This window comes from Lampetra fluviatilis, chromosome 62, assembly GCF_964198595.1.
Source record: "Lampetra fluviatilis chromosome 62, kcLamFluv1.1, whole genome shotgun sequence".
Classification (NCBI taxonomy): domain Eukaryota; kingdom Metazoa; phylum Chordata; class Hyperoartia; order Petromyzontiformes; family Petromyzontidae; genus Lampetra; species Lampetra fluviatilis.
In genome coordinates this window covers 1,005,822-1,024,425 of record NC_136336.1, presented here as the reverse complement: position 1 = coordinate 1,024,425, position 18,604 = coordinate 1,005,822, and the positions used below count along the sequence as shown (strand labels likewise).

General features: G+C 54.1%; 1 protein-coding gene across 1 annotated transcript; it reads right to left on the bottom strand.

Moving 5' to 3' along the window:
- Positions 1 to 12,147: 12,147 nt before the first annotated feature.
- On the bottom strand, positions 12,148 to 17,205 carry LOC144951374 (frizzled-2-like). Its single transcript, XM_078881604.1, has one exon. The coding sequence runs from the start codon at positions 16,669 to 16,671 to the stop codon at positions 14,872 to 14,874; it is 1,800 nt and encodes a 599-aa protein (XP_078737730.1). The 5' UTR covers positions 16,672 to 17,205; the 3' UTR covers positions 12,148 to 14,871.
- Positions 17,206 to 18,604: the final 1,399 nt, after the last annotated feature.

Sequence of the window (18,604 nt, the reverse complement as noted above, 5' to 3'; positions counted from 1 at the left end):
TCTCGGCTAGAGGCGGAGACTCGGCAGCTTTCGCTTGTCGATTCGTCTCCAAGAGCGAGACGCCGCCCTGGCTACCTTCCTCACGATTCTACGGGGAGACCGCTCCACGTTGCATCAAGCCCTCAACCAGATGGCTATGGTGTACGGGCCCCCGTCGGAAACCAGGCATCGCTTCACAACCCGGAAGAGAGAGGCTGATGAACCCCCCTCGCCTTCCGAAGCGCGCTGCTGGTGTTGGCCAAAGCGGCCGACTTTCGTATGGACGACGTGGGCATCGACGCCGTTGTACTTGAAAAACTATTGGCGCTGGTATGTGAGTTGCGCATTGCTATTCACGTCACGGATGAAGGCGATCTCTCCTCACTGCGCAGTGCACGTTACCTGCATACGGAGCTGCTCCTCCAACGCAACAAGCCGGTGGCGGCATGTGCTGCACACGCTGATGGTTCGGTGGACGAGGCCCTGGACAACCAGGCCTTTGAATTGCACCACGCTTTGAGCTGGAGGGCGAAATGCTTCCCCGCGGACTGGAGGCCGCGTCACATGCTACAACTGTGGACAGCAAGGACATCTGTCATCAGGCTGTCCAGCTCCTCGATGCCGCGCCCGGGTCATCCGCCACCATCTCACTGCATGTCTACAGCTTCACAAAAGCCGCAGGCGAGTCGCGACACCTCACGCATTCGGCCCCTGCCCTCATCTCATACTCCTCATTCAGCTGCACTGTTTGATCGCGTTGCTTCAGGGGTTCAGGGCCGGAATGTTGTGGATCCTGGATGGCCACTCCGACTGGGTCAATGGTCGGAATTGGCCCATAGGTTCGTCGCCGCGACCACGGGCTCCTCCGTTATCATCGGCGCCATTGAAGGGATTGAATTTCGATTACTGGTCGATATATGGGCATCAGCAACCATAATTTCGGACCTCATCTACAACGTGCTGCCCCAAAAGTGTCAGTCACTGACCCCTGTCACAATTCCTTGCTTTGCTATGAACGGTGGTTCCCTGGGAATAATTGGTCAAATTAATGCCCAAATTTGTATTAGCGATATTAAATTGACGGGTCCTATTTTGGTTTCCGTGACCCTTGCCGTTCCATGTCTACTGGGTACAGATTTCCTTGGTAAAATGCCCATTAAAATTGTGATCGACAAAGACTGTATTGAGCTTCCTTCTGGCCGCCGTATGTCGTTCCTGCTTCGGCTGTGTAAACCATTCGAGTCAGGGGCGTCGTCGGGAATTTTGCTGGCTCCATCCAACACTGGGGTATGGGGATTGGAGCTGGTGGGCGCACAGACACTCATGCCTAGTGACGGCCAACCCTTCATCCAGGTGTTGAATGCGGGGTTGCGAATGAGGGTCGTGCCCCAGGGGGCCGTGATTGCTCATGCGTCACTGGCGCTCCGCGGTGACTATATTGTGGGTCATGTGGATGATACGCCTCAGTCCGACACGCATTTTGAACTCAATGAGGATTGGATGGATTCCCTTTGTTCAGCGGCTGGCAAACTCTCTGATTCCCAGCGATCTCAATTGCGCGTGTTGCTCCGTGAATTCGCCGATGTTTTCAGTAAGCACAAATTTGATATGGGATGCACTAACCTGTTGAACCATCACATTGATATGGGCAATTCCACTCCAATTCGGCAGAATCCATTTCGGTTGAGCCCGGCTGAGAAGGAACATGTCCGGTTGGCTGTCAACGACATGCTGGCCGCGGAAATCATCTCTCCATCCACCAGCCCATGGGGATCCTCAATTGTACTTGTCAAAAAACATGATGGCAGTTTACGCTTTTGCGTTGATTTTCGGAAACTCAACAAATTTAGCTTTCAGATGCATATCCACTTCCTCAGATGGACGAGTCACTGCCTGCCTTGGTGGGGGCGCGGTACTTTTCCACCTTGGATCTTTTGTCCGGATTTTAGCAACTGCCCTTGGACGAGGCGTCCAAACCAAAGACCGCGTTCCGCACGCCACAGGGCTTTTTCGAGTTTAATCGGTTTCCCATGGGCCTGCACTCGGCCCCAGCGACGTTCCAGCGACTCACAGAGCTGGTCCTCGCTGAGCTCCAGTGGGACTCATGTCTCATTTATCTTGACGACGTAATTGTTTTCAGTCGTACATTTGAAGAACACTTGCATAGGTTGAGGGCTGTGTTTTTCAAAATGCGTGCTGCTAATCTCAAATTTAAACCCAAAAGTGTTTTCTCTTGCGTGAATCGGTACGGTATCTCGGACACATTGTCAGCCATTCGGGCATCGCCACCGACCCCGAAAAAAACGATTACGTGAAAACATGGCCAACGCCTACGTCTGTGGGCAAGGTCCGCAGCTTCATAGGATTCGCGTCCTATTATCGCTAATTCGTTGAGGGCTTTGCGTCAATAGCCAAACCCCTTCATGCTTTGATGGCTAAAGGTGCTAAGTTTCAGTGGGGGGAAGTCGAGAACGGGGCCTTCAAGGCTCGCAATGCTTTTGTCAACGCCCCTCCCTTGTGCTACCCTAACTTCACCTTGCCGTTCATTCTAGACATTGATGCCAGTAACAGAGGCATTGGCGGGGTGCTTTCATAGGTCATTGATGGCGTCTAACGCGTAGTCACCTATGGCAGTAGGGTGCTGTCCCCGGCGGTGCAGCGCTATTGAGTTTCCTGCCGTGAGCTGCTGTCTATTGTTTTCTTTGTACAGCAGTACCGGCCGTACCTGTATGGTAGGCACTTCACTGTTCGCTCCGATCATGCAGCATTACAGTACGCACTGAAAATAGACCAACCGTAGGTCCTACAGGACTATTAATTCACGGTGATCTACAGTAAGGGCATGCGGCATTCAAACGCGGATTGTCTGTCGCGCCTTCCCCCAGGGGAGGGATACGTGTGTTCTACAGGCTCTGGGAGGTGCAAGTTGACCACTGTGGCTGCACCTACCTCTCCCCTTGTGGCAACAGCTGAGGTTATCAACCCGGAGAATGTCTCCACTGAGGGACCGCATGATTTGGTTGCCCATGACTCACTGCTTGAGCTGGCCCTTGACGAATGGGGACGCCTCCAGATGGAGGATGCCTCCTTCTTCAGGCTACGCCGCCGTGCCGAAGGTGCTGGGAATTGCCGGGAAAGTGTTGTGGCAGTCATTTTGCGCAATGGTCTCCTCATGTCATGGGACGCCAGCTCTCGCCGTTACAAGATTGTTGTCCCTACCGCTCTGCGGGGCAGAGCCATGTGGGCCGCACACGAATGGCTCTTACACTTGGGTATTCATAAAATGCTCGCCACTCTGCAGTTGGATTTCTTTTGGCCAAGGATGGCAATTTGTTAAAAAGCTGCACACAGTGTGCACGGCAGAAGCACCCAGCTAGGCCAGCATGTCCGCCACTACAGTCGATTCGGGTGTCCCTCGTCAATGAGCTCGTGGCGTTGGACATCCTCGGACCTTTTCCGGTCACCGCCCGCAGTAATAAGTACCTACTGGTTGGGGTGGAGTATTTTACCAGCTGGCCTATGGCCTGGCCCCTCCCCCAACCAATCGGCAGCAGCTGTTGCGGAGGCCTTTCTCACGGGCTATGTCCTGGATAAGGGCGCTCCGGAACGACGGCTGACCAACCAGGGAAATAACTTTTCATCTACCCTTCTGCAGAAGGTCTGCGACCTTCGAGGTACTCAGAAGGTGTGCACCTCCCCCTACCATCCACAAACCGATGGTATGGTTGAGCGCCTGTGTAGTGGGTTCTCAGCGAGACAGACGAAGGAGTTGAGGCACACTCGTTTACTTAACCCAAGGGCGGTAACACAACACTGAAGGGGTAACGGCCCCTTCACCCGTACACAATGGGAACACCCCTAGCTCTAACCCCTGACTGTCCTAGTCCCAGTCCTTCACTTAGAGTGCTAGGGGAGGCTATCTGATCCGGCTCTGGTTAGCATGGATCCCGGCACCCAGTCAACCAGTCCGTGCTCTTACAAGAGCATCGGTCCTGGAGCTTTTGGGGCCGCGCCACTGGCTTGCCCTGCTCGGTCCTGAGAAGGACGGCGAGCCAGGGGAGTTCCAAGGCCTATTCTGCCGGTCTTCAGTCTTCACTGGTAAAGCTTCTAACACTGGCCTCGAGCCCACTGGCTCCCCGCCTTTTATAGGAATCCTCTCCGAAGGATGGGGCTATGGGGGATCACAGTGCCACCCATGGCCCCTCCAGGGTTAACCGATGCGGACGTAGATGTAGACACCCGTGTGTAGGTGTAGACACCCTTGTGTTTCTGTCCGCCTTCCTTCCTGTAACCACCCCTACATCACCCCCCCCCTGTATAGCCCCCAGCCGTCCTGGCTGCAAAAAAAAACCAACAACAATAAAGATGTAACGCAGTCAACATGTGTGTGCCTCATAACAATAACAAGGGTAACAAAAACAACCGACGGTCCCCTATGAATACCCCAACCCCAACATGCAAAAAAAACATATGTACAGAGTTGACTTCCCACCCCCCCCCCCCCCAAAAGGTGAGTGAGCCCCATGGCAGCGGAACTCGTGCAATAAACAACTCACAACAACCGGCGCGTTTTGGCACGTGTCCGTGCAGCGGGCCCGTCACAAGGGCCCGACCCGGTCGGGCCGGCGGTGGGTGTTAACAGTTCAGGTGCACGGCCGCCCGGCTTCTTGGACGAGCCTGCGCTGACCCCCTCGGGGGAGGCTGTGGCAGAGAGAGCGTCAGTCTCTGGACACCTGAAGGCGGAACAGTTAGCGGCGGATCAGTGGCTGGCGGTGAACCCACCCTCCAGGAGTTAGTGGACCCCCCATATGTTCGGCCATAGTTGTGAGGAGAGGAAGCATGTGGTGCAAAGAACGGCTTCAACCGTGAAGGGTGGACGAACCACCGGCGCTTCCCCCACTTAATGCGAACACATTGGGGCCGAACAACCCGCACAATTTCCATGGGGCCCCTCCATGGTCGCAACAGCTTAGACGAGGTAGCCAATGGCACCTGGGGACAGTGTAGCCGCGCTCTGTCAATATTCGTGCATGTGCGACTGGCGCAATCTCAACATTTCATTCGCCTTCTGGCGAGAGTCAGAGTTTTGAATAGCCGCCTCCCGTGCCTCAGCCAACTTGAGGATATTACATTTAACATGGTCAGCCAACTTAGACTTAGCATGTGGTGTGGAAACTCACAGCTGGGTCACGACAGGCGGGTCAATTTCGCGGCCATACATTTAAAAAAATGGTGAGAATGCGGTCGCCGCGTAAGGAGCCATCCTGTAGGCTGACAGAACCCCCGGGATCTGAAGGTCCCAATCGGTTTGGGACTCAGATACCTGGTGGGACAGCATGTACGTAATAGTCCTATGTAGGCGTTCTACCATCCCATCCGTTTGTGGGTGGTATGGGGAGGTACGAATTTTCTTTGTACCAAGGAGCTCGCACACCTCGTGTAAAAGGGAACTAGTGAAGTTCTTTCCCTGATCGGTCAACAACCATTCCGGAGCGCCCTTGTCGAGGACATAGCCCTGGACAAAAGCCTCAGCAACAGCTGCTGCCGACTGGTTGGTGAGGGGCCAAGCCATAGGCCATCGCGTGAAATATTCCACACCAACTAGTAGGAATTTATTACCCCTAGGCGTGGAAGGAAACGGCCCCAAAATATCAAGAGCGACGAGCTCATTAACCCGGGTGGCTTCCGTTGAGCACACTGGGTACAGGACTTCAAAAGATCGTCCACATCCCTTGCCATGCCCGGCCAAAAGAAATTAAGCTGGAGCATGGCAAGGGTTTTGTAGGTGCCCAGGTGCAGGAGCCGCTCATGAGCAGCCCACACAGCTTTACCCCTCAACGTGGAAGGCACCACCAGCCTGTGGCGGCAGATCATCCCATCCCAATGCATGAGGAGGCCCTGGTACAACCCCATGAGTCAACGCCCGACCTCCCCTGACCGGATTCCCCTGCGCGACGCCGTAGCACCAGGAGGGAAGTGTCCTCCATTTGGAGGCGCCCCAACTCCGCACCCGACAACCCCAGTAGGGAATCCTTCCCTTCCATTTCAATAGGGCCAACGCTCGAAGGCGCCTCAGTGGCGGCAGCAAGGACTAGATCATGGGCGTCGCTCGTAGATTTGCAGTGCCCCGAGCCCAGGAGACAAGTGCAATACGAAGTGGCTGGCAAACGCGACAGAGCATCGGCATTAGTTTGGTGAATCCCCTTGCGATATGTTGTTTCAAAATCGAAATCTTGAATGATCTCCAGCCATCGGGACAATTGCCCCGATGGCTGTTCAACACACAAGGCATACTGCAATGCCGCATGATCTGTACGGACGGTGAAAGGGCGACCGTACAGATATGGCCGGTACTGTTGAATAAAGAACACAATAGCCAACAGTTCACGGCGGGTGACGCAGTAGCTTTGCTCGGCAGGAGACAATACTCTACTGCCGTAAGCCACTACATGCTCCACGTCTCCAACAACTTGGGAAAGCACACCCCCAATGCCCGTATTGCTCGCGTCCGTGTCGAGCAAGAAAGGTTTAGAAAAATCGGGGTAATTCAACGGCGGGGCCCCCACCAAGGCGTCCTGAAGAGAGTTAAAGGCGGCCTCCTCTTCCGGCCCCCAATGAAACTTCACCCCCTTTGCCATTAGAGCATGTAACGGCTTAGCGTTGGAAGCAAAATCTGTGACAAACCGCCGGTAATATGACGCAAAACCGATGAAATTCCTAACCTCCCCCACCGAGGTGGGAGTCGGCCAGGAGCTGACACAACGTGTTTTGGCGGGATCGGTTGAGATACCTGACCGTCCGACGATGTGACCCAAATATCTCACAGATTCGCGGAGCAAATGGCACTTTTGTGGTTTAAACTTCAAATTAGCGGCGTGCATTTTGAGAAAGACGGCCCAAAGCCTATCAAGATGTTTCTCGAATGTCCTACTAAATACGATTACGTCGTCTAGGTAAATCAAACAGACGTCCCATTGCAAGCCAGCGAAAACCAATTCCATTAGGCGCTGGAAAGTTGCAGGAGCTGAGTGGAGCCCCATAGGCAAACGATTAAATTGGAAGAGGCCGTGCAGGCGTTCGAAAGCCGTTTTCGGCTTTGATTCGTCATCCAAAGGGAGTTGCCTAAACCCTGAGAGCAAATCCAAGGTGGAGAAGAATCGTGATCCAGCCAGGGCATCCAGAGATTCGTCCATTCGAGGAAGCGGGTAAGCATCGGCCACCAAGATTTTATTTAAGCGCCGAAAATCAACGCAGAACCTTAAGGACCCATTGTGCTTTTTGACTAACACTATGGGTGCACCCCAAGGGCTGGTCGAGGGCGAAATAATGTCAGCAGCCAGCATGTCATCTACAGCCAATTTGACATGATCCTTTTCGGCGGAACTTAACCGAAAAGGATTTTGGCGGATAGGAGCGTTGTCACCGGTGTCAATATGGTGGCGCAGCAGATATGTACATCCCTCGGATGCCACAGGTGTGAGTTCACCGAGGGTAGCTACGCCGACGGATCACTGTGCTGCTCGACCACCCGTACAGCAGGCCGGTAAACTAAAAACTGAACTTTTTTATTTTAGTTTACTAGGTAAACCCCCCCCACCCCCCCTCCAACAACAACGGAGGGCAGAGGAGCGACGCTCACAACAACGAGCGGAGCGCTGTGTGGATCGTATACAGCGCATTGGCACAGTATGGGGCACAGCTGGTGCATTTGCCAGTTATCTCAGTCAGTCAACCCATGGCACCTGGATCTGGACCGCGACCTCCTGTCAGCAGCGAGCATTCGACACTTCACGTGGCCTCAAAGTGCACCTCGCCTGGCACGGGTGCCATGGTGACGTGACCGTCGCTTAGTGGCGAACGGTGGCTGCATTGGTATGTATGTTGAGCTTCTTTCGCACCGTACGCGGTCAACCGTGCCCATCGGAGGTGATGCTGATGTAGAGCGAGGGGGATTCTGGCGTCGTGCGTCATTGTTCACGGGGCGACGGTGTCCGGGGAGGCAGTGAGCCCAGTAGCAACCTCCTGGGGGCATCGCCGCAGGAGCGCGTGCCCTGTCGGGAGTAGCGAACGCCACCCATGGACTAACTCCCTCGGCCACCCACTCCCTCAGTCATCCACGAACCACCCCCCCTGGCTCTCCTTCGCGTGGCCACCCAGGGGTATGGCACCTCCTCGACGCCCACCCACGGTGTAGGGGAGTTTCGCAATATATTGTTTTATTTCACCAGGCAAGGCCCCACCGAGCGATATAATGTATAAGCTCTTTGTCAGAAGCGACCTGGCCATCACAAATGATGAAAGCTCAACGGAGTGGGCTGATATCATTGTGCGGAAATTTATAACAGCTGCCAAATATTGCAAACGCGTGGTGATGTTGATTCTAAATTTGGAGGGGGGAAGCCCGGAAGACCCGGAGAAAAAAATCAACGCGACCACGGGAAGAGAGAGAGAGACACGCAAACTCCAAATATACAGCAGCAGGCATCAGGGTCGAAATCAATCCCACAACTTCCTGCATACCAGGCGAGGGAGTTAACATCTCCTAGCCCACGTGATGGTGATGACAGAAAGAGACACGCACACTCCAAATATACAGCAGCAGGCGTCAGGGTCGAAATCAATCCCACGACTTCCTGCAAACCAGGCGAGGGAGTTAAAATCTCCTAGCCATCGTGATGATGATTAGAGAGAGAGAGACACGCAAGCACCAAGTATACAGCAGCAGGCGTCGGGGTCGAAATCAATCCCAAGACTTCCTGCATACCAGGCGAGGAAGATATAACAAAAACAAGAACAATTTTTTTTCGAATTCGGTAAAAAAAAGCTCTTTCAAGAGCCGCAACGCCTTATAAAAAAAACGTCACGAAGCAGTTCCTTAAAGAGCCGCGGGTGACCGACCACTGCCCCAAAACCACGAGAGGCGCATCAGGGCTGTTGAGAAAATCCTGACCGCGTGCGTGCCGAGCTCTCGGCGGTTTCAATTTAAATCTCCTCGCCGCACCATGAACAGATGCTGAGCTCAGGACCAGAAAGACAGACTGCCACACACTCCCACTCACGACCAGAGAGACAGACTGTCACACACTCCCACTCTCAGAACGCGACTCGCACAAAGTATCTCGGGTCTATTTGAGTAACTTCCATCAGCGGATCCTCTCGCTCCCGTTGTCATGAACGTTTACAAAAATAGGCAGGTCGAGTCTTATCGTTCATCATCACCATTACTTGGTGTCCATAAAAAGAGACGTATTATCATCTTACCTAGCTATAAATTGCTGTAGTGTGGACGGGAAAGTCCGTGACCCAGCTGCAACCTCTATGAGCATACCAACAATCTTTATAGCACTAGGGGGTGGTGGGGGGGGCGTGTAGACACTTCCCGACCGGCCTGAGGCGCTTTCGCACCGCCATTGGCAGACGGGTTGGGGTGGTAGCCACTGCGTGAACCACAGCCCCGCGTGCTCGTCACAAGCACGCAGCTCGCACATGGCTCGGAGCCGCCCCGTGCACGACTCACACACGGATGAGCGCGTACACACGGCTCGTAGACGCCCGCGTCTCCAGCCAGGACCACGAGATGACAGCTCCTGCTGCTCCTCATCTTGATGCCCGCATGCACGGTGCAGCAGGGGCCCACTTGTAAACCATCGAGATTGAAATCGAATGTCTTTAGAACTGCTTTTTGCGTTTTTAGTTTGTTGTCCTTCACCTCGCACGTCTGATTAGCACAGTTGGTTACGTACGGTGTGAAAGAAGTTCAACACAAGTACACAGAGGTTGTGCACACAGCGCGCAGACGTGGAAAAGCGTGCGTCCAAGCCTCTCTGCGCAATTAATGTACAAATAACAACAAAACAAACGTTTCAATAACACTGCCTTCACGTTTTAAAAACACTGCCGACGTGTCGGACAACGGCCCTTCTAAATGATAGGTCCATGAGTAAAGACTGTTGCCCAAAACATCGCTTAAAATGTATAATTGTCCTTGTTAACCCCAACACTGTTATGGACGAACGCGCGTATTTTATCCCCTGCTGATTTTGGACGTTTGACCACTGACAAATAAATGATCAATCTATAATTTTAATGGTAGGTTTATTTGAACAGTGAGAGACAGAATAACAACAACAAAATCCAGAAAACGCGTGTCAAAAATTTTATAAATTGATTTACATTTTAATGAGGGAAATACGTATTTGACCCCCTCTCAATCAGAAAGATTTCTGGCTCCCAGGTGTCTTTTATACAGGTAACGAGCTGAGATTAGGAGCACACTCTTTAAGGGAGTGCTCCTAATCTCAGCGTGTTACCTGTATAAAAGACACCTGTTCACAGAAGCAATCAATCAATCAGATTCCAAATTCTCCACCATGGCCAAGACCAAAGAGCTCTCCAAGGATATCAGGGACAAGATTGTAGACCTACACAAGGCTGGAATGAGCTACAAGACCATCGCCAAGCAGCTTGGTAATGAGGTGCCAATAGTTGGTGCGATTATTCGCAAATGGAAGAAACACAAAGAACTGTCAATCTCCCACGGCCTGGGGCTCAATGCAAGATCTCACCTCGTGGAGTTGCAATGATCATGATAATGGTGAGGAATCAGCCCAGAACTACACGGGAGGATCTTGTCAATGATCTCAAGGCAGCTGGGACCATAGTCACCAAGAAAAAGTTGGTAACACACTACGCCGTGAAGGACTGAATCCTGCAGCACCCGCAAGGTCCCCCTGCTCAAGAAAGCACATATACATGCCCGTCTGAAGTTTGCCAATGAACATCTGAATGATTCAGAGGACAACTGGGTGAAAGTGTTGTGGTCAGATGAGACCAAAATGGAGCTCTTTGGCATCAACTCAACTCGCCGTGTTTGGAGGAGGAATGCTGCCTATGACCCCAAGAACACCATCCCCACCGTCAAACATGGAGGTGGAAACATTATGCTTTGCGGGTGTTTTTCTGCTAAGGGGACAGGACAACTTCACCGCATCAAAGGGACAATGGACGGGGCCATGTACCGTTAAATCTTGGGTGAGAACCTCCTTCCCTCAGCCAGGGCATTGAAAATGGGTCTTGGATGGGTATTCCAGCATGACAATGACCCAAAACACACGACCAAGGCAACAAAGGAGTGGCTCAAGAAGAAGCACATTAAGGTCCTTGAGTGGCCTAGCCAGTCTTCAGACCTTAATCCCATAGAAAATCTGTTTATGGAGCTGAAAGTTTCTAGTTGCCAAACGTCAGCCTCGAAACCTTAATGACTTAGAGAAGATCTGCAAAGAGGAGTGAGACAAAATCCCTCCTGAGATGCGTGCAAACCTAGTGGCCAACTACAAGAAATGTCTGACCTCTGTGATTGCCAACAAGGGTTTTGCCACCAAGTATTAAGTCATGTTTTGCAGAGGGGTCAAATACTTATTTCCCTCATTAAAATGCAAATCAATTTATAACATTTTTAACATGCGTTTTTCTGGATTTTTTTGTTGTCATTCTGTCTCTCATTGTTCAAATAAACCTACCATTAAAATGATAGACTGATCATTTCTTTGTCAGTGGGCAAACGTACGAAATCAGCAGGGGATCAAATACTTTTTTCCCTCACTGTATGTTAAACTTGTTTCGCACCGTATATGTCAGGGCTACGCCAACCCCAGTCCGCGCTCACCAGCAACCTCACCTCCACCGTCCGACGATCAATATAGTCATTGCACGCTGCACGTGCCGAATGATTGCTAAACGCGTACAACTGGACGTACGGTGCTCCCGATGGAAATTGAATAGCGCTCTATACGTCACACGGGGAACGCGTGTGGTGCACACACCGGAATCTTAACTTACACATTCCTGCGGAGGGAGCTGGTAGGAACGTTGGGTTGCTCAGTCAATGGCAGGGTAAACGGCGGCGTGGTATATTCCGCAAATATGGCCGACTGTGAGGGCATGCACAAGCCGGCGTGAGTAGGTTAAACGTTGCGTTTTATAAAGGCACCACGGGGTGACTAGCCCCTCCCCACCCAGCCCCACCCCTTCCACCCCCTACCCAGCAACACCCTCCCCTCCCCACCCAGCCCCTCCCCACCCTCCCCTCCCCACCCAGCCCCTCCCCAGCCTCCCCACCCAGCCCTCCCCACCCAGCCCCTCCCCACGCAGCCCCACCCCTCCCATTTTTGGATGCACGACGGACGGACACAATAATCCCCTGTGGGCTGGTGTAACCAGGAGGTTCCTACCAGTATCAAGAAACTCAACACATTTTTAAATAACACTGCCTTAAAAGGGAAGAAAAAAATTGCGACGTTTCTCGAAAATTTACTTTTTGAGCCGGGAAGGGCCATTGCCCGAATCGTCGCCCTTGTTTCCCATCAAGGCCACAGTGGTATTGATGAATCTGTTGAGTTATGTTATTTGTGCTCCATGCCTAACGGAGCAGCAGCATCAGGAAATTATCATATTTAATTTCAATCACGGCTCACTCTCTCTCTAGGACACGCGAGGCGTGTTTACCAATCATCAGCAAGTGCAGCGCGAAACGAATCTGATTTGCACGGGCACAAAGGGTTCGGGCTGGTTTGGGGAGCACGCACAGCGGAGGGTTCCGAGCGCTGGAGCGTGGGGAAACTCAATCCGTGAGCCCCCCCCCCGGGGCGAGACATCTCACTCCTCGGTACCACCCCCACACCCAGAGGGTAGCGTCACATTAGAGATTCCAATTTCTCTATGCGGCCAATCACTGCCCTGGTGGGTGTGGTGGCTACCGCTGCTGCCTGTCAACCCAGTGCTGTGGAGGCAGCAGAGAAGGGTTGGTGGATCACCGCAGATGTCATGAAACGAACCTATCCGTGGGGTGTCTACGAGGTTCCGTATCCGCCACCCCCATCCATCCGTCTCAGCAGAAGGCAGTACAGCGAGTGGATTAATCTCCATCTGATGCAATTTGTACGATGAAAACCACACGTTTTATTTTACAAGATAAGGCCCACTGAGCTCTTTTAAAGAAGCGACCTGACCATCACAAATGACACCACAACGAGGTGGCTTGTCGCGTGGAAATGTACTGCAGCAAAGTACTCTAAACGCGTGTTTAAAAATGTGGAGGACTCGGAGATAAATCCACGCGACTACGGGGAGAGAGACACGCAAACTCCCAATATAGAGTAGACGTCAGGGTCGGGATCGAACCCACGACCTCCTGTATAACAGGCGAGGTAGTTAACATCTCGCCACAATTATCCACAGCGTGTAATGCGTGTCATTTTTTGTGCCACTCATTGGAGTGCCATGGTGGCGAAATGTTAACTACTTCGCGCGTTATACAGGAGGTCGAGAGTTCGATCCCAACCCTAACGCCTGCTGTGTATTTGGAGTTTGCGTGTCTCTCCCCGTGGCCGCGTGGATTTATCTCCGGTAATCAACATGCGTTTAGAGTATTTGGCTAAAATAAATATCCACGTGGTAAGCCACTTCGTTGAGCTACCAGGTCGCTTAAAAAAATAACTATATAGCTCAGTGGGCCTTAACTGGTATCATACAAATTAGTTTCCAGAGTATAATAAAAAATAGATTCAAGAGCCGAATGGCTCACAGGGCTATACCTAATAAATGAAACTTAAAACTGAAATTAGTGTGGCTAAATAAGTAAAGTTCGCCCCACTCAACTTGTTTTTCAGAAAATGTATATTGATAACCATTTTCAATGAGTGATGCTCTCAAAGACATCACTCTTCAGTCTTATTATCCGTATAAATAGATCTGTATGGATAAAAAAGAGCTTTGCTGTCTTAGGGGGGGGGGGGGTGTAACCAATTGTTGTTACTCTGGCCTGGGGGAGGGGGGGGCGGCTTGCCCGCGCCTCTCTTCCCCGTGTGGCCAGGCCGAGTCGGCAGCTCACTTCCAATCGTGCAGGGATAAGATAAAAACAAAAGATGCCCCCCGTGTAGCCTTCAACAGGTTACGGTTGAAGGCCTGCACGTCACCACCACGCCCTTGCCACCTTTTACCGCTACAATGCTGATGTTGACACACGCAGCACCAGATACAGTGCTCCTTTGAGGCTGAGTCGACCTAGGGGAGTCCCGGCACCGGTTACAAAATATTCGTCACCAGTGTTGGTGGCCGTAAGCCGGAATCGAATTCAGGTCACCGGGTTTTCGTAGCGCGGCCGTGCTAACTGTTAACACCACCACCAACAACGCGGCGACACCTGCACGCGGATGACACATCGCGACACGCGTGCACAACGCCCAGCGAACACCGATCCGCCTGCGTCTCTGTGCTTGTCTCTGTGTTTATGTGTTTGATGGGGAGTGGTAGTGTAGTGGTTAGCGCACTGCGCTGCAACGCCGACTACTCGAGTTCGATTCCCGCTCATAGCCAACGCCACGATGACGATTATCTGAACAGGGTCCTGGGCCTCCCCTAGGTTGACTCCGCCTCAAATGAGTATCTAGTGCGGTGTGTAAATATCGCCATTGGGGAGACAAAGGCGGTCGGGCGTGGTGCTGGTCACCCACCCCCTCGTATGCCGTTCCGGCCTTCATAGGTGTTATTCGCTTGCAGCACGTGCCCCAACAGTCCGTTCAGGTTACACGGGGGATCTTTGTATATGTCTGTATGGATGTGTGTCTCTCTATGATGTGTGCGTATGCGCGCCTGTTTGTGTGTGTGTGGCACTTTATAAGTGCTCGCGAACAGCACTTGCCCCAACAGTCAAAGTCTATGGATGGGAGGGGGATAACTTTTGTGTGTTATGTGCGAGCCTCTTTGTAGGAACACACCCGCGTGTCTGTGTGTGCTGCTGTCCCTCAGCAGTTCATGCTGGCGGTGATCTGTCTTCTGCCGGTGTGTGCGCGAGCACGCGTGGTGCAACTTCCCTCTCCTCTCTCCGACGTGCGCTCAAACCGTGGTCTCCCCGCCCCCGCCGCGTGTGCAGACCCTCGAGTAGAAGTTGCGCCACGACTGCAGCGTCTTGCCCGACCATATCCAGAAGCCCGAGGTGATGCCTACCACGAGCGTCATCAGGTACTTGATCATGAGCACCGCGAAGTCGGGCTTCATCGGCGGGTACGGGCGCAGGGGGCACGCGACGCCCAACTCGCGGCAGCTGCGGGCCGCCCAGCTGCGCTCCCACTGCGCGCGGAACGCCTGCTCGTAGAAGTAGCAGGCGATGAGGACGGTGGCGGGCACCGTGTAGAGCACGCTGAACACCCCGATGCGCACCATCAGTTTCTCCAGCTTCTCGCGCTTACCGCCGTCGTCGTCCTTCATGACGGTGCGGATGCGAAAGAGGGACACGAAGCCTGCCAGCAGGAACGCGGTGCCCACGAGGAGGTAGACGAAGAGGGGTGCCAGAACGAAACCGCGCAGCGCGTCCACGCTGTTGAGGCCCGCGAAGCAGACGCCCGTCAGCACGTCGCCGTCCACGTGACCCGTGGCCAGGACGGTGATGGTCTTGACGGCGGGCACGGCCCACGCGGCCAGGTGGAAGTACTGCGAGTTGGCCTCTATCGCCTCGTGGCCCCACTTCATGCCCGCGGCGAGGAACCACGTGAGCGAGAGGATGACCCACCAGATGGAGCTGGCCATGCTGAAGAAGTAGAGCACCATGAAGAGGATGGTGCAGCCCTCCTTCTTGGTGCCTTGTACCACCGTGCGGTAGCCACCCTCGTGGAACCGCTCGTTGCACACCACGGCGTCCTCGAGCACGTAGCCCGCGATGTAGGCCACCGAGACGGCGCAGTAGCAGCCCGACAGGAAGACGATGGGCCGCTCCGGGTAGCGGAACCTCTGCAGATCCACGAGATAGGTGAGCACCGTGAAGAGGGACGATGCGCAGCACAGCATGGACCACATGCCCACCCAGACGCGCGCGAAGCGCAGCTCCTGCTGCCCGAAGAACATGAGGCCGTGCGGGGTGGCGGACGTCTCGCAGGGCGCGCCGCAGTCCGCCTCGCCCAGGAAGCGGTAGTTGAGGTAGCTGGGCACCGCCAGCGCGGCGGGGCACGCGAAGCCCGGGGAGCTGCCCGGGCGCGTCGAGGCGCCGCCGTGCGGGGTCGCGCCCGGCGGCTCCTTGTGGCCCGCGCGCGCCGTGGCGGACGGCTCCGTGGGGGGTGCCGCGCCGTCGCTGTGGTTCTGCCCGACGCACAGCTGCTCGGCGCCCTGCACAGGGAAGTTCTCGCAACGGAGCCTCTCGGGCCACTGGAAGCCGAACTTGTTCATGAGCGTCTCGCAGCCGTGGCGCGCCCTGTCGCAGAGCGAGCGGCACGGCGGGATGGCCTTCTCGAGCACGGTGCACACAGGCGCGTACATGGAGCACAGGAAGAACTTGAGGTCGGCCGAGCACTGCACCTTGACGAGCGGGTAGAACTGATGCACCTCCAGCCCCGCGTCCTCCTGGTTGGTGTGGCCCAGCAGGTTGGGCAGGATGGTCTGGTTGTAGGCGATGTCCGCACACAGTGGGATTGAGATGGGCTGGCAGAACCCGTGGTCGGGGATGGTGATGCCCCGTTGATCAACCGTGCCCGGCTGCTGCTGCTGCTGGTTCTGCTGCTGGGGGTACTGAGCGAAACTCTGCCGAGTAGTGAGCGCGAGGGTCGCGGTTGTTGCCAGGATGAGGAGAAACGCCGAGCGGCGCGGAGAGAATCGGCGCCATCCCGCGTGCCCACCGCTGCCCCGGGCGCGTCTCCTCCTCGCCATCGCGTTCCCCAGGGGAACTTTTCACTCACCCTCTCACTCACTCGCTCAGCCTCTCACTCACTCGCTCACCCTCTCACTCACTCGCTCAGCCTCTCACTCACCCTCTCACTCACTCGCTCAGCCTCTCACTCACTCGCTCGCTCACCCTTTCACTCACCCGCTCACCCTTTCACTCACCCGCTCACCCTTTCACCCTTTCACTCACCCGCTCACCCTTTCACTCACCCGCTCACCCTTTCACTCACCCGCTCACCCTTTCACTCACCCGCTCACCCTTTCACTCACCCGCTCACCCTTTCACTCACCCGCTCACCCTTTCACTCACCCGCTCACCCTTTCACTCACCCGCTCACCCTTTCACTCACCCGCTCACCCTTTCACTCACCCGCTCACCCACCTACTCGCCCGCTAACCCACCTACTCACTCACCCACTCACCCACTCACCCGCTCACCCAGCCACTCACCCACCCACCAACTCACCCACCGACCGACCAACTCACTAACTCACCCACTCACCCACCCACTAACTCACCCACCCATTAACTAACTAACTCACCCACCCACCCACTAATTCACCCACCCACCCACTTACTAACTCACCCACCCACTCACTAACTCACCCAACCACTCACTAACTCACCCACCCACTCACCAACTCACCCACTCACCAACTCACCCACCCACCAACTCACCCACCCACTCACTCACTAACTCACTAACTCACCCACCCACTCACTAACTCACCCACCCACTCACCCACTTACTAACTCACCCTCCCACTCACTAACTCACCCACCCACTCACTAACTCACCCACCCACCCTCTCATTAACTCATCCACCCACTCACCCACTCACTAACTCACTCACCCACTAACTCACTCACCCACTCACTAACTCACCCACTCACTAACTCACCCACCCACTAACTCACCCACCCACTCACCCACCCACGAACCGCCCAATCACTCATTAACCCACCCACACACTTTCTGACTTAGGAAATTACTCAATTGCGAACCTATCCACTCACTCGAACCCACTCACTCGAACCCACTCACTCACTCGAACCCACTCACTCACTCGAACCCACTCACTCACTCGAACCCACTCACTCACTCGAACCCACTCACTCACTCGAACCCACTCACTCACTCGAACCCACTCACTCACTCGAACCCACTCACTCACTCGAACCCACTCACTCACTCGAACCCACTCACTCACTCGAACCCACTCACTCACTCGAACCCACTCACTCACTCGAACCCACTCACTCACTCGAACCCACTCACTCACTCGAACCCACTCACTCACTCGAACCCACTCACTCACTCGAACCCACTCACTCACTCGAACCCACTCACTCACTCGAACCCACTCACTCACTCGAACCCACTCACTCACTCGAACCCACTCACTCACTCGAACCCACTCACTCACTCCCTCTAACCCACTCACTCCCTCTAACGAACCCTCAACTACCTCTCTCACTAATTCATGAATCCATCCACCCAAACATTTAATATATCACCTCCATTCGCGAACCCCCTCACTAATTTACTGACTCAATTACCCAATCATTGACTCATTCACTATCCCATCCACACACTGACACAATTACAAAGGCGCTCACCAACTCACTTACCCTATCACATACTAACTCGCTAAGTTACTGATTCGTTTATGTTCTAAATAACTCAGCTAATCACTCACTCACTCATTAACTTACTCACTAACCTGGCCGCGCCTGCCCACCAGGTGGGGTGATGATGACATGAGCCTGATGTGAGTGTTACAGCGTGCAATTTGAGGTGTCACATCGTGCAGTGTGAGTGTCAGCGTGCAGTGTGTCACAGCGTGCAGTGTGAGTGCCAGCGTGGAGTGTGAGTGTCAGCGTGGAATGTCACAGCGTGTGCCACAACGTGCAGTGT